At 46.3% G+C, this 27,996-nt stretch overlaps 1 protein-coding gene across 10 annotated transcripts in view; it reads left to right on the top strand.

Annotated features, from left to right (window-relative positions):
• Nucleotides 1-27,996, top strand: part of CEP131 (centrosomal protein 131) — a 165,009-nt gene that overhangs the window by 65,418 nt on the left and 71,595 nt on the right. For 4 of the 10 annotated variants that reach the window (XM_068263332.1, XM_068263339.1, XM_068263338.1 and 1 more), the window contains exons 14-17: nucleotides 1,012-1,212; nucleotides 10,628-10,765; nucleotides 16,803-16,928; nucleotides 23,408-23,524. In XM_068263332.1, coding sequence (XP_068119433.1) covers nucleotides 1,012-1,212; nucleotides 10,628-10,765; nucleotides 16,803-16,928; nucleotides 23,408-23,524 — 582 coding nt within the window. Of the gene's footprint in view, nucleotides 1-1,011; nucleotides 1,213-10,624; nucleotides 10,766-16,802; nucleotides 16,929-23,407; nucleotides 23,525-27,996 lie in introns of all 10 variants that reach the window. The other 6 variants (XM_068263331.1, XM_068263335.1, XM_068263333.1 and 3 more) reach the window with 3 other exon arrangements.

Genomic DNA, 27,996 nt, shown 5'->3' with positions numbered 1-27,996 from the left:
CCCCCCCCCCTTGTCTTGGGTACACTTTAGTAGTGTCTTAATGCAGCATACCTTAGGGCAGATCCCATGGATAGTGTTAAACTGAGTGTACTGGCACCGTCACCGTCATGCAAGTATTCACTGCTTCTGGCGATGCTGCAATTGTTAGTAAATTGGAGCGGCTAATTTGCAAGCTGGAGCGGCAGTGGAGAATTTACATGGCCCCCGGCAGTGTGAATGGCAAACGTGGAAGCTTTGGTGTGGTGGCTGTCACAGGTAAGCCTAAGTCCTGCTGGGTCTGTCTCCAGCAGTGTGGATGGCATTCACTGCAGCCTGGATAGCCGCTGTCACAGGTGAGCCCAAGTCCACAGACCCAGCAGACATTGATCCTATCCAAATATGAATATAGTATAGAATATAGGCAACAATGCAGTGCTTTAAAACAAAATATCCATGTGTTAGAATGGCCCAGTCAAAGTCCAGATCTAAATCCAATCGAGAATCTGTGGCAAGATCTGAAAACTGCTGTTCACAACGCTGTTCATCTAATCTGACTGAGCTGGAGCTCTTTTGCAAAGAAGAATGGGCAAGGATTTCAGTCTCTAGATGTGCAAAGCTGGTAGAGACATACCCTAAAAGACTGGCAGCTGTAATTGCAGAAAAAGGTGGTTCTACAAAGTATTGATTTAGGGGGCTGAATAATTACGCACACCCCACTTTGCAGTTATTTATTTGTAAAAAATGTTTGGAATCATGTATGATTTTCGTTCTACTTCTCACGTGTACACTACTTTGTATTGGTCTATCACGTGGAATTCCAATACAATTGTTTCAGGTTTGTGGCAGTAATGTGACAAAATGTGGAAAACTTCAAGGGGGCTGAATACTTTTGCAAACCACTGTAACTTCTTAGTATTGATATTTGTGTTTCCCAGCATGCCATTTCTGGGTGGGCCTATACCCTGCATCCTCCAATAGGATGTGTCCTGTGATACAGTGTCAGGATTTGATATATTTTATCTCTCTTCGTAGGATGCGGAGACATCGCTGACCGCTGATAACCTGGAGCGGCTGGGTCACATGACGCGCAGCGGTCAGGTCGAGCAGAAGGAGGTTCAGAATGGAACGCTGCTGTCTGAGGCCAAATTGCAGAACATCATCAGCTTCTTGGATGATATGGAAAAAGCGGAGCAGGAAAGACCTAGGTCCTCCGCTTCCAACACACACAGAGGGGTAAGTACTCTCCCATTATCTGTTTTCTCCGGTGCCGGTTTTACAGGCACTGACAAGGCTGGATTTATACGCTTGCTCCCCTAGTCCATCTCTCTTGTTGCTCTCCTTCCATCATCAGCAGCACCCCTCCCTTCCACGTGTACCACTCATGTGCAAAACCCTCCTTTTTTCCATGTACAGCAGAGGTTCCTTTTCAAGAGAAACCGTGACCAAGAATTAAACTTCATCCCAATCAGTAGCTGATATCCCTTTTCCCATTAGAAATGTTTTTTTCTTTTCTCAATCGGATCATCAGGGGGCTCCGTATGGCTGATATTGTGGTGAAACCCCTCCCACAGTGTGATGTCAGGACCATGGCTGTGAACCTCATTGCATTGTGGGAAATAACAGCTGTTTCCAACTACCAAAAAAGCAAGCAGCATCTCCTTCCACTGACTTCACCCGCCAACAGTAAACATGTCACCATGTGATACATGTCAAAATGTAAATCAGGGAGAGGAAAGATTTTACAATGGGCAAACACTGACTAAATCATTTATACACAATTATTGTAAAAAAGAAGCACCACTTTATTACATTATTTTTTCCATTAACCCTCCAGGACAGGTATACATCGAGATTTGGCCCCTCCCAGGAAACAGGAAACATCCACAAGCCTCTCTATAAATAAAAAACTTTGTCAGGTATCCGGCAGTATGGATGTTTCCTGTTCCAGGGACAGGTCTCTCTATACCTGCGCTGCATGTCCTGGAGAGCCTGGGGGGCTAGGGACTGTTGGTGCTGCGGGGGCAGGTGAGGATCATTAGGCAATGTTATCTGCTGCCAGCCGCTTACCTCTCTCTATAAGCCGCTGTGGAGGGTCTGGGGAGAGAGATGGCTGTGGTAGCTTCTGGTTTGGCAGGCGCCGCCGGCTGGAATGATGAGAGCACGCTGCGGGGAAGGCGGAGGCCGAGTGGGCGCAGCGTGCCAGTATCCAAGATGGCGGATGGGTTACTTCCGCTTCCGCCTGTGTCGTCATTTCCGCCCGCCGGAGTGAAGAATGCGCAGCGTTCCCCGCGTCTGGGCACTCGTACAGACGCAGCATGGAGGCACAGCCAGCATCTGGGACGAGCGGAGGCCAGCAGGCTGCTCAGGAGGATCCCAGGGCACATGAGCCTAAGCCGGATACTAAGGTATCTTATGGTATCACATGTAAAACTGTTGTTTGTGTGAAGGCTTCTCTTCTAAGGCTCACTGTACTGGCTGTGTTATGGGGAATTGTTTGGTGAATAGCTTCTTGTGGGAAGTTGCCTCACACTGTGGTGAATTATGATTACTTTGGCTGCAGGGCAGTTAAAACAATATCTGTATTGTGTTATTGTATTACAGAGCACTGCAGCTTCATCCTCGGCTCCATCTGCTACTGCTACTGAAGCATCAGATACTGCCAGGCCTAAAAAACGCTGTCCCTCTTGTAATGTGAAGCTGCCAGTGCCGTGGAATAAGTTATTATGTCAGCAGTGTGCAACTCGTGTTTTAAATGAAGAGTCGGCTGTGGCTTATAAAGATTTCCTTAGAATGGTTCGCAAAGAGATGGCAGAGTCAATGAAAGTATTTAGAGAATCCATGTCGGCTCAATCTTCTGTTAACCCTCCACCTATTGTTATTGCACAAGTACCGTCTGCTTCTGGGACCATATCGTCAGCTGCTACGGTGCCACAGCCAATTGTACAGCAACCAGTAGTCATTACGCAGTCACCTACTGCTTTGCCTAACTATCCCATAGATCAAACAGCAGTGCCTGCTGACGGAGCTGCTGATAGACCTATGGAAGAATCTACACCACCTGTAACAGGACATAGGAAAGCATCCGCTAAAACAAATCGTCCTGTTTTGTCAGACTCTGAACCAGAGGAATATTCTGATGATATCTCTGAGTGTGACTCTGATGAGGACTTGTCTGGAAAAGAACAGATTAAAATGTCTAAATTTAGATTTTCTGCTAATGAGACAGACGAATTATTAAAAGCAATTTACGATTCTTTAGGTTTGAAGGATGACGCTCCTTCTTCAGTGTCCACGCATGATGCATTATATGCGGGCATGGAAGGGGAGAAACCGATGGTTTTTCCAGTACATTCATCTACTAAACAATTGATTAATAGTCAGTGGAAGAACCCCGATAGGAAGGTCTTTTTGTCAAGAGGCTTTAAAAGAAGGTTCCCTTTTGCAGAAGAGGACTGTAAACAGTGGGATAAATGCCCTAAGTTGGATGCAGCCTTTTCGCAGGTCCACAAGGAGAATGAGTTGTCCTTTGAGGATCTAGGTTTTCTAAAAGAGCAATCAGCTAAAAAAGCTGAGTTTGCTTTAAAGAAGACCTGGTCAGCTATCTGCGCAAATTTCCGTCCTGCTGCTGCTACTACATGTGTAGGCCGTACACTAGATTTATGGATGCATCAAGTAATGCATCATATTAAAATGGGGTCAAGTAAAGAAATTATTTTAAATTCATTTACCGTAATGTTTAAAGCTATAAACTTCATTATAGATGCGGCAACGGAGTCTATCCGTTTGACCGCAAGAGCGGCAGCATTGTCTAACGTGGCTAGAAGAAACATCTGGGTCAAAACCTGGGAGGGGAGTAATGTTTCTAAAAACAAGTTATGTACCATTCCATTCTCAGGTGACCTGTTGTTTGGTCCCCAGTTGGATGAAATCCTTGAAAGGACATCAGATAAAAAGAAGGGATTCCCTAAGAAAAGGCAATTTAGACAGGGGAAACAGTTTTTTCGAAAGAACCGACAAGAGAATAAAACTAGACCCCAAAACAGACGTAAACCCTGGTCCTTCTCGCGCGAGCAGAACAAGCCAAATGCATTGTTTGGCGGTTCAGACTCCACTACAAGAAAGCAGCAGTGACAGCGAAGAAGCTGTGGGAGGAAGGTTGGGCTCCTTCCTTCCGCAGTGGCAGAAATTTGCGACCAGTCCATTCATTCTCAATCTGATCGAGTTGGGATACCATATTGTATTCCAACAAAGACCTCCATCAAAGTTCATAGTGACAAAACAGTTAAGGTCAAACGAAGAACAGAGAGCCATATCTTGCATTCTACAAGATATGTTAGCAAGAGAGGTGGTCACTCTGGTGCCAGTTCTGGAGCAGGGAAAGGGGTTTTATTCAAAAATCTTCCTAGTGAAAAAACCGTCGGGCAAGTATCGTCTTATTCTGAATCTCAAGCCACTCAATCCTTTTATAAAGCATCAGACATTCAGAATGGAATCAATTTATTCACTGAGAAATCTGCTGACAGCCAATTGCTTCATGCTCAGTATCGATCTCAAGGACGCCTATTGGCATGTCCCAATCGAACTGAAATCCCAAAGATTTCTAAGGTTCGCAGTGAAAGAAAACTCCATGGTGACTCATTACCAATTCCGTTGCCTCCCCTTTGGCATAAAGTCCGCTCCGAGAATTTTCACCAAGGTGATTGCCGAACTGATCTCACATCTGCACAAAAGGGGTATTATGATTGTTCCCTATTTGGACGATCTTCTGGTGATGGCAGAATCAAAGCAAACATTATTGCTCCACAGAGAAATAGTGGTGAGGGAACTCCAGCAAGCAGGATGGATTGTAAGCTTGGAAAAATCACAGTTAGAGCCCACTCAGAATATTCTTTTTCTGGGATTTATGATAAACTCAATAGAACAGAAGATGTTCTTACCAGAGCAAAAGCTTGCGAAGGTAATACAGCAGGTGGAAAATTTCAAAAAATTGGATGTCATCTCGATAAGGGATGCAATGAGACTCCTGGGACTGTTAAACTCAGTGGCACCAGCAGTACAATGGGCAATGAAGCATTCACGAATCCTACAAAGTTGGGTCTTGAAAAATTGGAGCAAGACAGTCGAGACTTTGGATCAGTTGGTACAGATTCCAGTGCCAGTAAAGGAAAGTCTAGATTGGTGGACTGTTCCCCACTCGCTATCACAGGGCAGACCTTGGCAGTTTCCAACACAGGTAGTTTTGACCACAGATGCAAGCCTATTAGGTTGGGGGGCCCATGTTCAGAATTTCAAAACACAGGGTCTTTGGCAACATCATATGAAAAATCAGTCTTCAAACTACAGGGAATTGATGGCAGTGAAGTTGGCTCTGATAGCATCTCAACACTTAATAGCATTCAAGCATGTTCAGATAAGGACGGACAATTCCACAGTTGTGGCGTATATAAATCGCCAGGGGGGAACGAGGTCACACAAGCTATTGACCCTGGCATTAGAAATACTGGACATAGCGGAACAGACGCTGTTGTCAATTACAGCAATTCACTTGAAGGGGTCCATGAATATACTAGCAGATCTACTAAGTCGAAAACAGCTGTCGAATGCAGAATGGCAATTGAACCCCGAAGTATATCAGTGGATAACATCTGTGTGGGGGACGCCTGTCATAGATCTGTTTGCCAACAGGGAAAATACAAAGTGTCGTCAGTTTTTTTCCCTGAACGCCAAAGACAATCCAACGGCAGTGGATGCTTTGTCACAGACGTGGGATTTCAATCTAGCATTTGCATTCCCTCCTCTGAATCTGTTACCGTTGGTATTGAGAAAGATTGCAATATCCAGAACAAAGGTGATTCTTATTGCTCCAAACTGGCCACGAAGGTCGTGGTATCCTCTGCTTCTGAAATTAAAAGTGGCGGAGCCGATACTACTTCCTTTTCTAGACAATTTAATTCTGATTCAGAAACAGGTTGTTCCAGACATCAACAAATGGAAGTTAACAGCCTGGTTACTGAAGAGCGCATTCTAAAAACCTACGGACTTTCAGATAAGGTAGTAGATACTCTGATCAAGAGTCGTAAAAAGAACACTAGAGCAATATACTTGAAATATTGGAAAACTTATAATTTATGGAAGGAACAGTCAGGATTTAGGTCTAATGAAGTTGCTACTGTTTTAGAATTTCTCCAGAATGGAGTTGATAAGAAATTGGCCTTAAGTACGATTAAGGTACAAATTTCAGCACTTTCTGTTTTTTTGGACAGACAATTGGCTGGCCATCCTTTGATTGCTCGTTTTGTCAAATCAATAGAGAGGAATAGACCAATTGCTGTTAAACCATTTCCGAAGTGGGATCTATCTTTGGTTTTGAAGGCTTTAACGAAGCCTCCTTTTGACTGTGCCAGTAACATGAATTTACGTTTGTTAACTTTCAAAACTATTTTTTTAGTAGCAATCACCTCAGCAAGGAGGGTGAGTGAACTTGAGGCCTTATCCTGTAGGGAGCCCTATTGTATTTTTTATAATGATAGGGTAGTCCTTAGAACCAGTTCAGAATTTATTCCGAAAGTGGGTGATATTTTCTACCGGTCACAGGAAATTATACTACCATCTTTTTATCCGAATCCAACAAATGATAATGAGAAACAACGACACTTATTGGATGTAAGACAAATACTTAAAGATTATCTGCAGAGAGTAGAGAGTTTAAGGAAAACTAAAGCCCTTTTTGTAAATTTCACGGGAAAACTAGTGGGGCAGAGGGCTTCGAAAAGAACGATAGCTAACTGGATCAAATTGTGTATTATGGAAGCCTATAAAGTAATGGAAACGGCTCCTCCGAAAGATCTAAAAGCTCATTCTACTAGAGGGACAGCAACAACTTGGGCCTTCAGAGCTGGTGCTTCTCTGGAAATCTGTAAGGCAGCAACGTGGAAGAACTTGGGAACGTTCATGCGGCATTACAGATTGGATCGGATATCTTCATCAGACCAAGACTTTGGAAGAAAAGTCTTGGAGGCAGTCAGCCCACCCTAAGGTTAGTGTTTACTTGAGAATCATCTCGATGTATACCTGTCCTGGAGGGTTAATGGAAAAAACTAAACATTAGCTTACCTGGTAATTTAATTTTAAGTAACCCTCCAGGACAGGTGGGGTAACCCACCCCAACTTTTTTCTGTATGATAAATAGTGTTAAAATGTAGAGATATGAATTATATATAAATGTATGTGGGACACTATGTTAATGGTTAGGTGTCAGGTAGTTAAGACCTGTTGGAATGTTTCTTTATTTAATACTGCCGGATACCTGACAAAGTTTTTTATTTATAGAGAGGCTTGTGGATGTTTCCTGTTTCCTGGGAGGGGCCAAATCTCGATGTATACCTGTCCTGGAGGGTTACTTAAAATTAAATTACCAGGTAAGCTAATGTTTAGTTTTCACTGGAGTTCCCCTTTAAAGTTTTGTCATGATGCATAGCCCAGCCTCTTGTCTCATGATGCCTAGCCCAGCCTCTTCTCTCATGATGCACAGCCCGGCCTCTTCTCTCATGATGCATAGCCCAGCCTCTTGTCTCATGATGCACAGCCCGGCCTCTTCTCTCATGATGCATAGCCCGGCCTCTTCTCTCATGATGCATAGCCCGGCCTCTTCTCTCATGATGCATAGCCCGGCCTCTTCTCTCATGATGCATAGCCCGGCCTCTTCTCTAATGATGCATAGCCCAGCCTCTTCTCTCATGATGCATAGCCCGGCCTCTTCTCTCATGATGCATAGCCCAGCCTCTTCTCTCATGATGCCTAGCCCGGCCTCTTGTCTCATGATGCACAGCCCGGCCTCTTGTCTCATGATGCATAGCCTGGCCTCTTCTCTCATGATGCATAGCCTGGCCTCTTGTCTCAGGATGCATAGCCCGGCCTCTTGTCTCATGATGCACAGCCCGGCCTCTAGTCTCATGATGCACAGCCCGTCCTCTTGTCTCAGGATGCATAGCCCAGCTTCTTCTCTCATGATGCATAGCCCGGCCTCTTCTCTCATGATGCCTAGCCCGGTCTCTTCTCTCATGATGCACAGCCCGGCCTCTTGTCTCATTATGCATAGCCCGGCCTCTTGTCTCATGATGCATAGCCCGGCCTCTTGTCTCATGATGCATAGCCCCGGCCTCTTGTCTCAGGATGCATAGCCCGGCCTCTTGTGTCATGATGCATAGCCCGGCCTCTTGTCTCAGGATGCATAGCCCGGCCTCTTCTCTCATGATGCATAGCCCTGCCTCTTGTCTCATGATGCATAGCCCGGTCTCTTCTCTCATGATGCATAACCCGGCCTCTTGTCTCATGATGCATAGCCCGGCCTCTTCTCTCATGATGCATAGCCCGGCCTCTTCTCTCATGATGCATAGCCCGGCCTCTTCTCTCATGATGCATAGCCCGGTCTCTTCTCTCATGATGCACAGCCCGGCCTCTTGTCTCATGATGCATAGCCCGGCCTCTTCTCTCATGATGCATAGCCCGGCCTCTTCTCTCATGATGCATAGCCCAGCCTCTTGTCTCATGATGCATAGCCCGGTCTCTTCTCTCATGATGCATAACCCGGCCTCTTGTCTCATGATGCATAGCCCGGCCTCTTCTCTCATGATGCATAGCCCGGCCTCTTCTCTCATGATGCATAGCCCCGGCCTCTTGTCTCAGGATGCATAGCCCGGCCTCTTGTCTCAGGATGCATAGCCCGGCCTCTTGTCTCATGATGCATAGCCCGGCCTCTTCTCTCATGATGCATAGCCCGGCCTCTTCTCTCATGATGCATAGCCCGGCCTCTTCTCTCATGATGCATAGCCCGGCCTCTTGTCTCATGATGCATAGCCCGGCCTCTTGTCTCATGATGCATAGCCCGGCCTCTTGTCTCATGATGCATAGCCCGGCCTCTTGTCTCAGGATGCATAGCCCGGCCTCTTCTCTCATGATGCATAGCCCGGCCTCTTGTCTCAGGATGCATAGCCCGGCCTCTTCTCTCATGATGCATAGCCCGGCCTCTTCTCTCATGATGCATAGCCCGGCCTTTTCTCTCATGATGCATAGCCCAGCCTCTTCTCTCATGATGCATAGCCCGGCCTCTTGTCTCATGATGCATAGCCCGGCCTCTTCTCTCATGATGCATAGCCCGGCCTCTTGTCTCATGATGCATAGCCCGGCTTCTTGTCTCATGATGCATAGCCCCGCTTCTTGTCTCATGATGCATAGCCCGGCCTCTTCTCTCATGATGCATAGCCCAGCCTCTTCTCTCATGATGCACAGCCCGGCCTCTTGTCTCATGCATAGCCCGGCCTCTTGTCTCATGCATAGCCCGGCCTCTTGTCTCATGATGCATAGCCCGGCCTCTTGTCTCATGATGCATAGCCCGGCCTCTTGTCTCCTGATGCACAGCCCGGCCTCTTCTCTCATGATGCATAGCCCGGCCTCTTCTCTCATGATGCATAGCCCGGCCTCTTCTCTCATGATGCACAGCCTGGCCTCTTCTCTCATGATGCATAGCCCGGCCTCTTGTCTCATGATGTACAGCCCGGCCTCTTCTCTCATGCATAGCCCAGCCTCTTGCTCCTCACGTGCTAGTTATTAGCCTGAACTACTTGTGTTCCAAGCAATTAAGCTGCCTGTATTCCCGGGACTCCCCAACCCAGATAGTTGCTGGACTCAGGGTCTTTAGTTATAGATGACGACACCAAGGGAGGCAAAAAAAGTGCAGTGAAAATGTTAGGGAAAAAAGTGCTTAGTTGTTACAATAATTATGTATAAATGATTTAGTCAGTGTTGGCCCATTGTAAAATCTTTCCTCTCCCTGATTTACATTCTGACATTTATCACATGGCAACGTTTTTACTGCTGGCTGGTGATGTCTGTGGAAAGAGATGATGCATTTTTGGCAGGTGAAAACAGCTGTTATTTCCCACAATGCAACAAGGCTCCCACAGTGTGATGTTAGGACCTTGGTGCTGACATCACACTGTGGGAGGGGTTTCACCAAAATATCAGCCATAAAGATCCCCCTGATGATCTGTTGGAGAAAAGGAAAAGATTTCTTATGGGAAAGGGAATATCAGCTACTGATTGGGATTCCTCTTTAAAGTTACAGGCTCATTTTAAAGTTATTTATGGTTGCTCCCTGAACCCCTCCACTGCCGGGCAGGACCCTCATTTACACGGGTGGCTGTGCTCCCCTTCGTGTACGAGCTTGGCTACCCTGCTCATGTGCAAGTGGGTTCACAACTACGCAGTTGCACTGAACCGCTCGTACACAGAAGAAAAAAAAAAGATGTGCACAAACTGCCCCATGCTGCTGAGCAGACCGTACTTTGCCCCTGTGCAGTGCAGTCATGCTTGTACACGGCGGGGGCGTGGTCACAAGCATCGTTCGACTTCTTCAATGTTGAAGATTGTTCAGAGGGTCCCAAGGCAGCGCAGAAGGGGTGTAGGGAAACTGAGGAAGCCTCTGGACCAAGGCATCCCTCTATTGAGCTAAGTATGTAATTTTTTTTTTTTTTTTTTTTATAAAGTTTACAGGTACTCTTTTTCATATGTGTTATACAAATGCAAATCTTGTTCAGTGAACTGTAGCTTTCCTGTAACGCCGGTGTGTATTTTGGCCCCCGATCAGCAGCCATTGTTGTCGGAGGAGGAGCTGACACATCTAGAACAAGCCTCCGCTGTGGCCACAGAGGTGACCAGCTCCATGCTGAAGATGCGCCTGGAGCTGGAGGAGAAGAAGAAAGCCCTGAGTCTCCTGCAGACGGCGCTGGTGAGTAGCTCCGCCCGCTCATCCCAGTAGGTGAGTAGCTCCACCCACTGATCTCAGTTGATGAGTAGCTCTGCCCACTCATCCTAGCTGGTGAGTAGCTCCACCTACTGATCCCAACTGCTGAGTAGCTCTGCCCACAGATCCCAGGACCACACCACTGATATTTACTTGCTCAATCTCACATCTCCACTCTCATCAGAGCAATAGCATTGCCTGGGTCACAGAGGTGTATTGCATCATGCAGGATTATCAGTCTCCTGGTCGTCTCCCTCTTGGAGGATTTCATTTTTGCACAGAGCACAGCAAAGTATCCAGTGTCTGGCACTGGTGGGGATCACCTGATGCCGGCTACATGTGTTTGCTGGTGACCCATGCAAAGCTATTGCTCTGATGAGTGGAGATGTGAGTTTGAGCAAAAACAGTGTTTATTCTGGGCGGACATGTTCGGATTAGCTCAAATGAGTAAAATGAGCCATAAATTACTTTTCTCTCCTCGTCCTCCAGGACGGCTCCCAACATGAGAGATAGCCAGTTCCTCCCCCTAGGAAACACGCCCAGTACAAGTTTTACATAAGCCCTTCTCAACCCAGAATCCCTCAGTATTGCTGTGTTTCCCACCCAGGAAACATCCAGTGCAGGTATTAGGCCTGTATTACCTGGGCAGGTTTGTCTGCTTGGAAGTGCCTCTCCCCTTCGCTCCCTGGATGCCTGCGGGTTGAGCTAGTGTCGGGCTGGAGGGAATGGACGGTGACGCTCCTGATTTCCGTGCTCGCTGACGGATTCCTCCAGAGCGGAAGACGCCGGCCGGGAGCATAGTGTCAGCTGACGCTGGAAGGGGCGGTGGTAGAGGTACCGTACGGCGTAACCGGAAGTACGCATATACTTCCGGGTCACAAGGCGCAACGTTGTTTAAGCGTGGCCGCGGCGGCGTGTTACACGCCAGTACAGTCCAGCCACTCGGACTAACAGGGAGGACATGGAGCAGGCTACAGGTTCCTCCGCTGATGGCCGCAAGAACTCCCCTGACCCAGCCAGCCAGGTATGCGGGATTCAGGCAGTTCTATCTCCACAGCGTTGCTGTGGCTGGGGGCATTGCTGTTTTTCAGTGAGCAGGTTATGCTGTGGGTCACTGAACAAACATGGAGCCCCATGAATAATTTGTCTTGTATGTCATTTCTGAAGCAACAAACTTCAAATATTGTGTGGGGTTTTTTGTTTGTGCTTTATTGTAGACGCCGGCTGTCAAACACAGAGAAAAATCTAAGAGATGCTCAAAATGTGATGCTAAACTTTCAGCCTCATCCACTAAGTCTACTTGTCAGAAATGTATTATAAAGGAGAAAGCTGACCCATCTGAAGTAATGCTAAACTTTATGGAGTCAATGAGGAAAGAGTTTTCCTCAACTTTCCAGGCTTTCCGCACTGTCATGTCATCCAGTGTTTTTCCAGTTGTTTCTCCTCAGCCGAGCCTGGTAGATCAAGGCCAGGGGGCCCCCCAGGATACCCAGCAGGCTGGTACCTCCATGACAGGAACGTAGATTCCCTTTTAAGGAAGAGGACATATCCCAATGGGCCAAGTGTCCTAGACTGGACGCCGCACTTTCGCAATATTCTAAACACACAGATTTGTCTTTTGAAGATACAGGGTCGTTAAAAGACCCGATGGACAGGAAGGCTGAAACGATGCTTAAAAGAGCCTGGGAGGCCATTGCGTTCGCTTTCAAGCCAGCCATTGCCTCAGTCTGCATTGCCAGAAACTTAAACAGTTGGTTGGCAGGTTTGAGGGATCATCTTATTGCAGGGACCCCTCACGTAGAAATACTTGAATCATTTCCCGTCATTTCCCGAGCTGTTGCTTTCCTGGCGGATGCCGCAACAGAATTCCTTAGAGCAACCGCTAGGATTTCTGCCCTAATTAATACTACTAGAAGGGCGATATGGCTCAACACCTGGGAAGGGGATATTAGCTCCAAGCAAAAATTATGTGCCATGAAATTTGAGGGGGACCTCCTGTTTGGCAAAGACCTGGAGGAAATTCTAGAAAGATCCTCAGGCAAGGGGAAGAAATTCCCCGATAAGAGGAAGAGATTACAGCCAAAGAGGTCCTTTCGAGGTAGGAAACCCTTTTTTCAAAAAGACCAACGAATGCAACCACAGAAAAGAAAGTGGACCTACCCCTCTACAAAGGGAAAGTCCTCCTTTATATTCAACAAGGGCCCCGCTGGAGGGTCCAAACAGGACAAGTGACATGGTGCCTGTAGGGGGGAAACTCCTTCAATTTATAGACCAATGGAGTCAGGTTACCCAAAATCAGTTTATCCTAGATCTGATTGTTACGGGGTACAAAATCAAATTTACATCGAGCCCCCCAACAAATTTTGTCCTAACAGGCTGCCCAAAAGAAATAGAGAAATCATGGGCACTCAAAGCATCAGTGCTGTCACTACTCAACCAGGAAGTAATCTCGAGAGTCCCAAAGGAACAGTGGGGCCAAGGATTCTATTCAAGAGTCTTCATGATAAAAAAACCCTCGGGGAAATACCGGATGATTCTCAATTTAAAGTCGCTAAATCCATATATTCAAGTACTAAAATTCAGAATGGAAACGGTGTCCTCGGTGCAGTCCCTGATTCCGAGAGAGGCCTTCATGGTGACCCTCGATTTAAGAGATGCTTATCCCCACGTGCCCATACACCACTCATACCAAAAGTTTCTAAGGTTTGCGGTGATTCTGGGAGACACGATATGTCATTTCCAGTACCGAGCACTACCTCTTGGTATCTCCACAGCCCCGCGAATATTTACCAAAATCATGACAGACGTCACTACGCATCTACATCTGTGCCAGATCAAGATTGTTCCTTACCTGGACGACCTGCTTATTCTAGCGGAGTCGAAAGAAAAACTAACAGCAGACCTGAATCTAAGCATGCAGGTATTGTCAAAGCTGGGTTGGCTCCTCAATTTGGAAAAATCGATGCTAGTTCCGTCCCAAAGGGTGATGTATCTAGGATTCTGGATAGATGCATCACAACAAATGACTTTCCTTCCAGAGGAAAAACAGGAGGTCATAATACAAAGGGCACGTTCTTTCAGAGCAAGGGAGAGGGTGTCCCTCAGAGAAGCTATGTTGCTTCTAGGTGTGATGACTTCTGTCATTCCGGCGGTAGTATGGGCACAGAGTCACACCAGAGTCCTACAAGAATGGGTGCTAAAATTTTTCAACCACGGCAGAACTCCCCTAGACAACAACTTCCTATTATCCCAGGAGGTGAAGCTCTCACTCGAGTGGTGGGAACACTCATCCAGTCTCAATCAGGGCAAATACTGGCACCCCTCCCCTGTGATGCGAATATACACAGATGCCAGTCACAGGGGCTGGGGGGCGCATTGTGCCCACTCACACACACAGGGAGTGTGGAGTCAACAAATGTGTGTGACATCTTCAAATTACAAGGAACTCATGGCGGTAAAACTGGCACTAGTTCATTTTTTCCCTCTACTGAGACAAACTCATGTTGTGATTCTATCAGACAACATAGTCACAGTCTCTTATGTTCAAAAACAAGGGGGTACAAGAATCAAGGCGCTGAGAACTTTGGCGCTAGAGATCTTGGAGTGGGCAGAAGGAAACCTGCTGTCAATAACCTCCATTCATATAAGGGGCTCGCAAATTTTTTGGCCGACTAGTGGAAGCGGAATGGTCCTTAAACGAAGAGGTCTATCAGGAAATCTCAAACATGTGGGGGTCCCCCAGGGTAGACCTGTTTGCGTCCCCCCTCAATGCAAAAACAAAGCTGTTCTTTTCTCTCGATCCATCTGCCCCTCTGGAAAGATTGGATGCTCTGGCGGTACCATGGCCGGGGGAACTGTTATATGCGTTCCCTCCTTTTCCTTTAATCGCTCGTGCTCTATCGAAGGTGAGGACAGAGGCAGCCCGGGTGATCTTTGTAGCCCCGTTTTGGCCTCGTCAGATATGGTTTCCAGATCTTTGTCACTTGGCAACCAAGGGCCCATGGTTCCTTCCTTGGAGGAGGGATTTACTGATACAGAAAGGAGAGTTTCACCCAAGCCCGGGGAAATTTTCCCTGGCAGCTTGGTTCTTGAATGGAGATCCTTAAAAGATAGAGGATTTTCAGATCGAGTAATCCTAACTATGGTGAAGTGCAGAAAACTCACCACAAGAAAAATTTATTGTAAATTTTGGAAAGTTTATTGTTCATGGAAATTAAAAAAGGGGGTCATAACTAATGATATCCCTGTTATTCTTGATTTTCTACAAGACGGAGTAGATCTGGGCTTAGCTCCTAGTACGCTACGAGTACAGGTGACAGCCCTTTCTTTATTTTTGAATACTAAGTTGGCCAAAGAACAGGCCATTATTGCTTTTTTGAAAGCAGTCGCTAGGTCTAGACCCTTCCGACAAAACTGGTTCCCCCATGGGATCTAAATTTGGTTTTGAAGTCTCTAATTAAGGATCCTTTTGAGCCTTTGGATAAGGCTACCCTCAGGGCTCTGACGTTTAAAGCTGCATTCCTAATCTCAGTCACTTCAGCACGAAGGATTGGTGACTTACAGGCACTTTCCATAAAAGATCCATTTATGCAAATTTTCCCTGATAGAATAGTTTTCAGGACAGACCCAACCTATCTCCCTAAGGCTAGTTCTACCTTTCACAGATCCCAAGAGATTGTTATCCCGTCTTTTTGTGATCCCCCTTCAAATAGCAGGGAAGAAGAGTGGCATAGACTCGATGTCAGAAGGACAGTTTTGGCCTATCTCGAAGCTACCTCTCCCTTTAGGAGATCGAATCATCTTTTCGTGTCCTTTTCAGGAGTAAAGAAGGGTTTAAAGGTATCCAAGGATACTATCGCTAGGTGGCTTAGGGAAGTTATTGTGTCTGCTTACTCCAGTCAGGGACAATCACCCCCACAAAATATTAAGGCTCATTCAGTTAGGTCACTTTCAACTTCTTGGGCTGAAAGGTCTGGCGCATCACTTGAGCAGATCTGCAAAGCGGCCATCTGGAAGAACCACCATACGTTTGTCAAACACTACAGAGTGGATCTCCTCTCTAGCCAAGACATGTCGTTTGGAAGGAAGGTGTTGCAGAACATTATCCCTCCCTAAGGTAAATTGGGGTCCTCGGTGGTCTCTCATGTTGGGAGCCGTCCTGGAGGACGAGGAGAGAACTACGGGTAGAACTTACCGGTAGCGGTATTTCTACGAGTCCTCCAGGACGGCTACCTTAGTTCCCTCCCTATTTGGGTAAGATATAATGTCTGCCTAAGTGGAGGATGGAATAAAACTTAAACTCAGTCCCTGGATCTGGTCTACTCTGCTAATACTGAGGGATTCTGGGTTGAGAAGGGCTTATGTAAAACTTGTACTGGGCGTGTTTCCTAGGGGGAGGAACTGGCTATCTCTCATGTTGGGAGCCGTCCTGGAGGACTCGTAGAAATACCGCTACCGGTAAGTTCTACCCGTAGTTCTCCTATGTTGCTGTCACTTACAGTAAGTAGTAGAAATCTGACATTATCACAGATTTTGGGCTAGTCCATCTCTCCATGGGGGATTCTCAGCATTGCCTTTATTCTTTATAAAGACACTCCCTGAAAAAGATTTATACAAAGATGCTGGCCAACCTCCCTGCTCTCCGTACAATTTTTTGGCAGTTAGATGGAGCAACTGCCATTCACTAAGTGCATTTTGAAAATAAATAAATCCCTGTGAACCCCCCATGAGGAGATGGGCTTCAGTCATGAGTAGGGGCCAGGTAGCATACTGATTGAGGGCTCTTCCTTTTCAGTAAGCCAGCATCTATTCAATAAGGAGACCTTGGGCAAGCCTCCCTAACACTGCTACTGCCTGTAGTGTCTGCACCTTTGGGGCTTTGGGTCCGCCAGGAGAAAAGGGGGATATAAATGTTGTTTGTCTTGTCTTGAGTAGCCAGGAGAATGGCAGAGCTTGCATCAGTAAGGGAATTTGTCCTGTATCGGGGTGCCTCTTTACCTTCTCCTCCTCCTCCTCCCTGCAGGCCCAGCAGCGAGAGCTGACCGTCCGCCATGTGAAGCAGACAGAGAAGGAGCTGGGCTATCAGCTGAAGCAGCAGAGTGAACAGTACGAGGCCACCATCCAGAGACACCTGACCTTCATTGACCAGGTACCACCACCAATGACAGGTCCAGAGCTGAGCAGCTAGTTCCTCTGTGTGAGATGCATCAGTCTGTGTATACCAGTGGTCCTCCAACTAAGGCCCGCGGGACCGAATGCAGCCCGCCGATGCTTTTACACTGGCCCCACAAACACAAAATGGACAACTTATAAATGCAGCTCATTGCACCTTTAAATATCGGCGGCCCATATATTCAATAGCAGTGCTGGCACCACCCATCCACATACTGTAGAAGCCAGCGAGCAGTAATTGCCTGGCTTCCAATCCAATTCTGCATCAGGTGACACTGTTGTCCGACTGGACGGCAGGCTGTCATCTGGGTATGCTTCACTGTCTGGTGCACAAAGACGTTCTTCAGGTGCACATGACTGAATGGCTGCTGCATGGAGGTCTCCTCCGGGCATGATTTCCTAAAACAGAAAGAATTTGCGATAATCCAGAACCGCTGGAATGCAATGATGTGTCAGCTTGTTAATTTGTACAGAGCCATAATAATCCAACATGCATACAGACTGTTTCGGATTGTTTGATCCTCATCAGTGCATGGCATGGATTAATTTGGCTCTATGGAGTAGGGCTTGTAAATCCGAGAGGTACAGACTAACCAGCAAGCTCATAGAGATAGCTTCTAAGGGTACATTGGTTAATTTGCATATATTCAGCATTGTTGCTCTGGGAGACATCTCGAGCTCACTCCAACCTGAATTATCGCAAATTCTTTCTGTTTTAGGAAAGCAAACTTTTGTTTTTCTCAACATCTTAGTAAGGGGGCTTTTAGGACCATTGTAGTCCCTTACACACTCCAATGAGTTCTGGGTCACCATGAGCTTGCTGGTTAGTCTGTACCTCTCGGATTCACAAGCCCTACTCCATAGAGCCAAATTAATCCATGCCATGCACTGATGAGGATCAAACAATCCGAAACAGCCTGTATGCATGTTGGATTAATATGGCTCTGTACAAATTAACAAGCTGACACATCATTGCATTCCAGCGGTTCTGGAGGTGTGTTTAGCTACTAAGGGTACAATGGTTAATTTGCATATATTCAGCAGTGATGCTCTGGGAGACATCTCAAGCTCACTCCAACCTGAATTATCACAAATTCTTTATGTTTTAGGAAAGCAAACTTTTGTTTTTCTTAACATCTTAGTAAGGGGGCTTTTAGGACCATTGTAGTCCCTAACACACTCCAATGAGTTCTGGGTCACCATGAGCTTGCTGGTTAGTCCGGGCATGATTGAGGGGGAATCAATACATAGATTTAATGTAATGTTTTTCAACATTTTATGTATGTTCCGGCCCCCCAGCAGTCTGAAGTATGTTGACCCGGCCCTTGACAAAAAAAGTATGGGTCCCTTGGTGTATGCCGTCATGTTACAGTTCGTACACACTCGCCTGGCCGTGATTGTTCAAGCAACATTGTGGGGCTGACATTGTGCAGACTAGCAGCGTGTTCTGTTGCCATGGGGATGGGGGGGTGGAGTGGGAAGTGATGTAGAAAAATGCCTACAATGCGTAATTTGGAGCCATGCATTCCTTTCTGCCGGGGATGGTCGATGAGTTGCAAATTCTTCCGAGTTGTTGATACAAGTTTATGCAGATCTTGGATGCAAATGTTTTACAGCTTGAAAATGGATCAACCAAATTCCACCTTGGCAGAATTGCGATTGGTGCAATTTCAAGCCACATTTGCGAGCAAGATCTGCATAATCCTGTATCCACTCAAAACATTTTGCATCTCAGAGAGGAATGCTTTGCACAGCTCCACCCACTGTCCTGAAATTACAGGCATTTCATTTTGAACAAGAAGACAAGATCCTATTATTGTTAATTTTTTTGATTCAGATAGCGCAAATATCTTCCGTAGTGTTGTATAATGTACAAATTCATAAAATACTGGGGAGCATAGATTCGTGAGCAGTTCAAGACACTGTACATTCGGGACAACCAGTGACACCAAGTACAGATACAGACAGTGTAATGTGAAAACCATCACCAATACTGATACATGTTCCTTTCAGGGCCCTTTTCCACTGCACACGGTGCGCACCGCAAGGAAAATGCAGCCAATACACGTCCATGGAGTAGTTTCCATTCACACGAATTTACCTAAGTGATGCGGGGGAAATTATGGATAGCCTGCTGCAGTTTTCTTCAGCACATATGCGATTCCACATTGCCGCCCATGGGAAACTGCATGACGACGCATCTGGATATCCGGCCGGCTGCTGGATGTGCTTGCGGCTGGATGCTATGGTCGCATCACATCCACAACACTAGTGGAAACGGACCCTAATGAAATGCACAGAAACAGGAAACTAATGTTCCTGCCCTTGCATGCTTACAATCTATAGGGCTGAGACACTGGGGGAGTAGATAAAGGGGTTAGCAAATGAGCTTTAAATTCTAGCTTTAGCAAATTATAAAATTATAAGCCTGTCTGAAACTTGAGGGTACATTTGAAAATTTTCAGGCTTGTAGCAAGACAGACCGGTTGTGTGAGAGACTTCCAAAGGAGAGGTGACACTTATGAGAAGCCCTGAATGCATCAGAGAAAGTGACCAAGCTGGATAGAGGGTGTCTTGGGCGGAGGAAAGGTTCTGGGGTGAATGATATCTAGAGATTAATAACACAAGACACAGCACATTTAAATTGTGCTTTTCTCCTGGCAGATTCAAAGTGCCAGAGTTGCAGCCACTAGGGCGCGCTCTATAGGCAGTAGCAGTGTTAGGGAGTCTCCTTACTGAATAGGTGCTGGCTGGAGAGTTTTAAACTCCAGTCTTCTGTGTCAGAGGTAGAGCTCTTTACCAGTACACCATCTAGCCACTATTTAAGGAAAAGTATGAAGGGGGTAGCCTATGTAGAGCTTTGTATAATAATGTTAGAAGTTCTGTATTGTTTGGTTGATTGGCAGCCAATGGAGAGATTGACAGAGAGGAGCTGCATCAGAGGAGCGAGAGGAGAGGTGGATGAGACGAGCAGCAGAGTTCAGTAGGAACCGGAGAGATGCCAGTTTGTTCGTTGGTAGGCCACAGAGAAGGGTGTTACAGTCATCAAGACAGGGAATAAGAGGTTCTAGTGAGAGGAAGGGATGAATTCTGGAGATATTTTTTTAGATTAAAGTAGCAGGAGGTTGTTAATGTGTTTGAAATTATATCAGAGTCCAGAGATACCCCCAGACAGTGAGCTTTAGGAGTTGAGATTATTGGGGTATTCTCAACATTCATTGTAACTGTAGGCGGGAGAGAAGAGAGAGACAGAGGAAATATTACAATCTGTTTTGCTCAAGTTAAGTTTGAGGAAACGGAATGACCTGAATGCAGAAACAGCAGCTAGACAGTCGGGGACTTGAGATAAGTGTGGAGAGGTCAGGAGCTGAGAGAAAGATTTGAGTGCCATCAGCATAAAGGTGATATTGGAAACCAGAAGAGTGGATTGTCCCAGGCCATGAGTGTAGATTGAGAATAGGTCCTAGAATACAGACCAGGGCCTTGTGGTACACCAACAGATAGTGGGCATGAAGAGGAGTTAATGTTGGAATAGGAGACAGTGAAAGAGCGTCCAGACAGGTAGGAGACAATCCAAGATGTGCTAGGCCCTTGACACCCAGTGACAAGTGTTTGACACTTTCGATCACTCTCTGCTTCTCCAAAGGCAGAGGAAAGGTTGAGGAGTATTAGTACAGAAAATTGGCCTTTGGATTTGCAATGAGAAGGTCGTTTGCAACTTTAGTGAGGACTGTTTCAGTGGAATGGTGAGATTGGAATCCAGACTGGAGGGAGTCTTACAAGGAGACAGTAGACAAGAAGTCAAAGAGTTCAGAATAGATGTGGTTTTCCAGCAGTTTGGAGGCAAAGGGAAGGCGGGAGACTGGACGGTAATTAGAAGGGGCTGTAGAGTCCAAAGAAGGTTTTATGATTAGTGGTGTTAAGATTGCTTGCTTAAAGGACCACTATCGCAAAAAAAGTAAGCATTTACCGACAGGTTTTGGGCCAGTCTATCTCCTAATGAGGGATTCCCTGGGTTTTCTTTGTTTTCAACAGCATTTCCTGAACAGCAGTTTAACTGGCAAAATAGTAATGTACCAGCCAGCCTCCCTACTCACTTGCACACTATTTTGTCCGTTAGACTTTGCAACTGCTGTTCAGGAAATGCTGTTAAAAACAAAGAAAAAGCTGATAATCCCCCATGAGGAGATGGACTGGCCCAAACAGCAGCAGCAGACCTCCAGCTCAACCACAGCGTTTATCACCAGGGAGTCAACCAGTATACACCAGGATCCAACGTGGTGTCAGCAACTGTCACATTAGGGAAAAGGTAACTGGGTCTCCACCTGGATTTTGTGCAAATAGCTTGTGTTTTATTCACATCATAGCACAGAAACACAACGTTTCAGCCCCTCACGGCCTTTATCAAGTGTACATGATGTGAATAAAACACAAGCTATTTGCACAAAATCCAGGTGGAGACCTAGTTATCTTTTCTCTAATGAACTGGCCCAAAACCTGTCAGATTTTAACTACCTGCTTTTTTTCGCAATAGTGGTCCTTTAACCTCCTTGCCGGTCTAAAAAAATCCGGCAAGGAGGCAGCGCCGCACATTTTTTTAAATTTTTTTTTTTAAATCATGTAGCGAGCCAAGGGCTCACTACATGATAGCCGCTAAGCGGCGGCATCCCCCCACCCACTCCGATCGCGTTCGGCGATCAGAGTATGCAGGGAATCCCGTTGAGAACGGGATTTCCTGCAGGGCTTCCCCGGTCGCCATGGCGACGGGGCGGGATGACGTCACCGACGTCATGGACGTCGGGACGTCATAGGGAATCCCGATCCGCCCCTCAACGCTGCCTGGCACTGATTGGCCAGGCAGCGCAGGGCTCTGGGGCGGGGGGGAGCGACTCGGCGGATTGCGGCGGATCGGCGGCGATCGGAAGTTACAAGCAGCTAGCAAAGTGCTAGCTGCTTGTAACAAAAAAAAAATTATGCAAATCGGCCCAGCGGGGCCTGAGATATCCTCCTGCGCAGGTTACCCCGAGCTGAGCTCGGGATAACCGGCAAGGAGGTTAATCAGAAACCGTAACCAAGGATTGAACTTCATCCCAATCAGTAGCTGATATCCCCTTTTACATGAGAAATCTTTACCTTCTCTCAAACAGATCATCAGGGGGCTCTGTATGGCTGATATTGCGGTGAAACCCCTCCCACAGTGTGATGTCAGCATCAGGGTGCTGATGTCACACTGTGGGAGCATTGTTGCATTGAGGGAAATGACAGCTGTTTCCAACTGCCAAAAATGCATCATCTCCTTCCACAGACATCACCTGCCTGCAGTAAAAATCTCGCCATGTGATAAATGTCAGAATGTAAATCAGGGATTTAAAAGATTTTACAATGGGCAAACACTGACTAAATCATGTATACATAATTATTGTAACAAATAAGCACTTTTTTTCCTAACATTTTTACTGCACTTTTTTTTTTTTTTGCCTACCCTGGCGGGCGTTGTAAACAGGGAATTCCTCTCCCCTCTGTTTATCTCCGAATTGGCGACAAATCTTGTTTCTAAACTCGGGGTGCTATAGTGCAGCGGTTGGGGGACACAGAGCCATGTCATTAGGCAGAGAACTTGGCTCTGTGTCCCATCTGCCCCCAAAGATCCACCTTGGGCTCTCTTTAAGGGTTAGCAGTGGTGGTGGGGGGTGGGGGGTACTTTGTGAGGGTAGGGTTAGTTTTGGACATAGTAAAATATTGTTAATATCGATATTTCATGTTTTTTTATAGTAAAATATCTGTATTTAATAATATTTTACTAAGAAGTAGTAATGGGTCGTTCGCGAACGAGCCGGCTCTTTGCTGCGAACGACAAGAGCCGGCTCTCAGTTTTGAAAGAGCCGATGCCTCAGCCGCCCCACACAGCTCTGCTTTGCTGTGTAATAAAGGGCGCTGAGGCATGCTGAGAGATGTAGTCCTCCTCGTGCAGCTTGTAGGAGTGTATGGGGCGGAGCAGAGCAGTAGCAGGGGGGGGGGGGTTGCCGGAGCCAGAGAAGCAGTCTGGAGTTGTCATGGAGACGGGGGCGGGGATTTTACTCCGATTCTGAGTGGCATCTAGTGCAATTTAATATAGAGCCGATTGAGAGCCGTAAGAGCCGGCTCTTTAATGGGAGCCGATTCAGAAGAGCAGATTCTCCAAGAAGAGCCGGAATTCCCATCACTACTAAGAAGGTTACTTTGCACCCTTATTTCCCCGCACCTTTAGTTCATGTGGGTGGACTGGTGAAAGAGGTTGTATTTTATAGCTATTCCGTATTGCATCATTTTTACTAATAGAATATGAAATCCTATATGAAAGGGTCTTCTATTTCCACAAGGTGCTGCTGTACATAAACTTTACAGTAAGTTTTGCTTTTGTCTTGTGGTGTCTTTCCTGCAATGTCACCCCTGCGCTGTGTCCCCTTGTCTCTGCAGCTGATCGATGACAAGAAAGGTCTGAGCGAGCGCTGTGAGTCTCTGGTGGTGGAGCTGAAGCAGGTGGATCAGAAATACGGCAACAAGATCCGGCAGATGCAGGAGCAGCATGACCTGGTGAGAAGTCAGAGGTCACCCTCCATCCCTTCCTGTTCCTGTCTCTGCTTTCAGTCTGGCAGAAGTCAGGGCTGCTGGAAAGGATGAGTGCAGTTCTAGCGTAAATTATACTAAATCAGCCCCAGTGAAAAGCTTATTTATCGGGAATCACCCTGCGATTTATGTCTGCCAATAGATCTCTTTGATCAGAGAGATTGGTTGATCGGCCGCCAGAAGCGCTAGATGTATGGGAACCTTTACAGTATTAGAGGCGGAGCATCAGCACAGAAGCCAGGCAACTGGCAATATCTACTAGAGAATGAAGATGGCAGCCTCCACATTCCTCTCACCTCAGGTTCCCATTGCCCTCAATTCACTAAGATCATGCTGGAGATAATAAGGCAAGAGTAAACTTGCCACCGCACAGTGACAGATTTATCTTATCTCTTCATTCCTTATGTTACCTCCTCTGTAGATTTCACATGCAGTTAATTAACAGCCTGTCTAGAATTCTGGAGTTATTTTAAGGATTGAAGAGTTAACTTAAAGACAGAAGAGTTAACTTTAGGTTTGCCTGAGGTAAAAAGTTTCCTGAATACTACATGCCTCATCACCATGGTGATAACTCTAGAAACATTATTAAAGACAGGGGATAAGCTTAGTGAATTGAGGCCAATGTGTCTTATATTCTGAATACAATTCGGATTGGTCCCCATGTCACCATAGCTGCAATGTACTCCCGCCCGCACACTCACTTTCTCAATCTCCAGGCTCCTCGCTCTCACAGACCTCTGTTTACTCACTGCGCCTCATGCCCTCCAGCTCAATTGGTCACCCGCTCACCTGCTAAATTGGCCACGCATCCGCCTGTACACCAGCTCATTCACTGGGCCGGCAGCATGCCCACTCGCTTGGATGTCAGCTCAGTCACCTGGCCACACACCCACCTGCTAACTGGCTTGGACGCCTGCTATGGCTCCTGTATTAGGGGAATCCATCACCGATCCAGCCAACGCTGTGTCCCCTCCTGCTTGCAGCCATCAGGCCAGTGGGGCTTGTTACTTGCATGGAGAGGCGGGGCTCAAACTCTCCTATTGTGTCCTGCTTCTGCAGCTGGGAGCGGTTTCCTGGATGCTGTCACGTTTTTCGCTCTGGCATGAGCAGCTGTGAGTACCTGAGTGGCTACCAAATGATGGGCTGTAGATATTCCAAGAGGCAAGGCGCTCACGGCCCTTGATAGGTCTATAAGCTATGAATTAAAACAACCTTGAAAATGATACAGAGTATATTTGGTACAACACAAATCTTATTCCATAAAGTCCTTTTAGCAAGTCCATAAACTAGCATCCGCACAGTAGTTGTTATGCTTCCATACAGGTATAATCTTCAACAATAGGCAAGACAGAGATGGCCACCACCAACACCCTTTGTGTGCCACTCACCGCTCTTTCTGACCAAAAAGGTCAATACACGCCTTGGGACAGTTCCCGGGTCGTCCCCCACCTCTTAGATCAATTCACCTCTCCGATCAACAATATCTCCTTTCAGGGATGATTCTTCTATTAACCACCTCAGAGGAACAAACTCCACATAGTATAATACCGTTTTAAAATTGTTTATTAAAAGTAACAGAAACACTCACATGGTCCAATGGTTAAATATCGCTCAGAGTTTTTATCCAGTGATCCTCTGGGACAAGACTCCGAGATATCCACGCCCCTTCCAGGAAATATTTCAATCCCTCCCCTATAAAAGAAAGGCCATGAGAATCTCCCCTCAGTTTGAAATATTTCCTGCGCGAGAAGGAGGTTTCTTTCCCTCGGGTGAACCAGGTCTATGGTAGGTAGGGCCTGGGGAACCTTGTAGAGGGGGCTGCTGAGACTGAGTTGGTCAGTCTGGCAGCATCAAGGTTTATTACCTTGCCTCGTGTTTGCTCCCTTAAGAGGAGGGAGAAAACGGGATGGTGTCCTCGATCCCTCCGGCCTGGTTGGAGGTGGCGGTGGGCTGTCTTGCACGCAGCTGGAGACAGCGTCAGTGGAACAGAAGATCCATCGGGTCTGTTCTGGGGAAGTTTTATAGCCGCGCGCGCGGCTACCGCTGACGTCACTTCCGGCGGAAACCAGGGCGGGGTTAGTATAAGGGAGGCGGTGGGACGCGCCGGCTTCCTCTCATTCTAGCTCTGAGGAGCGAACAGGACAGTCGCAATGTCTGTGGCTCCGGGGGAGGAAGGTGCTGGTCCTTCTAAGGTATTTTTTTGCAGCAATAGTAAAATACTTAGAACTATCTGGGCAATTTTTTCCATTCTAAATGGGCTGTTTGGATCATGTTTTGCAGGCAAAAGATGGATCCAAGAGAAAGTGCCCAGTATGCAATGCACGACTGCCAGCTGAATGGGAAAAGACACTCTGCAAACCCTGCTCTAAGAAGGTTTTAGCAGAGGATGGCCTCTCTGTCAAGGATACAATAAGAGCCTTTAGACAGGAAATGGCTGATACTATTAAACAGTTTAAATCTTCTTTGGCTGAAACTAAGACACAATCTAAACCAGAAGCCCCTGTAGCAGCAGTTTCTTCTACTTCAGAAGGGGAGGTGGGTTCAGATTCCCATGATAGTGCAGAGGAATTTAAAGACACCCCGTCTAAATTAAAATTTAAAGTAGAGGACACAGAGGGCCTTATTGATGCTATTATTGATAGCTTACAGATTGATAAAGGGAATTCAGATTCGTTAACTCCTCATGATAAACTCTATGAAGGGTGGCAAGACAGTGAAGGCATTGTTTTTCCAGTTCATAAGTCTATTCGCCAGTCTATCCTAAAGGAGTGGACCGAGCCTGATAAAAAATTTGTTTTTTCTAAAGGAATGAAGAGAAGATTCCCGTTTAGTGAAGAGGAGGTTAATTTATGGGGTAAATGTCCTAAACTTGATACGCCCTTTTCTCAGATGGTTAAAGAGGGAGAGTTGGCCTTTGAAGATTTAGGCTCTTTAAAAGATCTGTTAGATCGGAAGACGGACGCTTTTTCAAAACGTACATGGGAGGCTATTTCGGCTATTTTTAGGCCGACTATAGCTTCTACGTGTGTATCAAGAACCATGTTGTTGTGGTTGGATCAATTTAAATATAAGATTCAGGAGGGGGCTTCTAAGGAAGAACTTCTGGAGGCCTTAGAATTACTTTTTAAAGGCACTAGCTACCTGGCAGATGCATCAGCAGAAAGCATCAAGTATACAGCGAGAGCAGCTGGGTTAGCCAATGTTACTAGAAGATCAGTTTGGCTTAAAACTTGGGAAGGAAGTATCACTTCAAAATCCAGGTTATGTTCAGTCCCTTTTACAGGTAATCTGTTATTTGGGCCTTAATTGGATGCTACTTTGGAAAGGACTTCTAGTAAAAAGGTCTTTCCAAAGAAAAAGGTTACGCAGCCTACCAAACGTCCTTTCAATAGGCCACGTAATCAGCGTCAAGGACAGTCTAAAAGGAAAGGATGGTCCTTTAACAAAAATGGTAAGGGGGGTTTTCTTATCAAGCCCCAGGATAATAAAAAACCCCAATGACCATCAAGTGGGGGGTCGACTGAAGAACTTCAGCGAGGTGTGGAGAAATTCAGTCGCCAGCCCATACATTTGCGCAATTGTGAAAATGGGTTATCGAATAGAGTTCAATTCTGTTCCTCCCAACAGATTTATGATAGCAAGAAATCCGGTAGATGCGGCAATGTCACAGGAATTGTCTCGAATTCTGAAAGTCATGGTAGATCAGAAAGTGATCATTCCAGTCGTTCGGTCGGAACAGGGAAGGGGGTTCTACTCTTCCGTGTTTCTGGTAAAGAAACCGTCGGGGAAATTCCGGTTAATTCTCAACTTAAAGAAATTAAATCCGTTGGTCAAGTACAAACGATTCAGGATGGAATCGATTTATTCTATCAGAAATCGGTTGGAAGCAGAGTCATTCATGGTCAATTTGGATCTGCAGGATGCATATTGGCATGTTCCCATTCACCCATATTCACAGAAATACCTCAGGTTTGCCGTATCTCTAGAAGGCACTCTGTGTCACTTCCAATTTACTTGCCTTCCCTTCGGGATCAGTTCAGCACCTCGCATTTTTACAAAAATTATGGCGGAAGCGTTAGTTCCTCTCCGGGAGCAAGCTATCCAGGTGATTTTTTATCTCGACGATATTTTGATTTTTGCAGATTCAGTGGAGCTTTTGAAGGCACATCTAGAGACTTCTTTGAGGTATCTGGCAGATCTGGGGTGGTTGGTAAATCGAGACAAATCTGTATTGATACCAACTCAAACGATAAAATTTTTAGGAATGATGGTAGACACGTCAGTTCAAAAGATGTTTTTGCCACAGGAGAAGATAGACAAGGTTATGAACGAAATAACCGGTCTACAAAGGAACCCAAAAGTTTCTTTAAGAGTGATAATGAGAACTCTGGGACTTTTGTCTTCCACAGCTCCAGCAGTTCAGTGGGCTTTGGCACACC

Source organism: Hyperolius riggenbachi, chromosome 12, assembly GCF_040937935.1.
Source record: "Hyperolius riggenbachi isolate aHypRig1 chromosome 12, aHypRig1.pri, whole genome shotgun sequence".
Classification (NCBI taxonomy): Eukaryota; Metazoa; Chordata; class Amphibia; order Anura; family Hyperoliidae; genus Hyperolius; species Hyperolius riggenbachi.
This window is presented reverse-complemented; position numbering and strand designations above follow the sequence as displayed.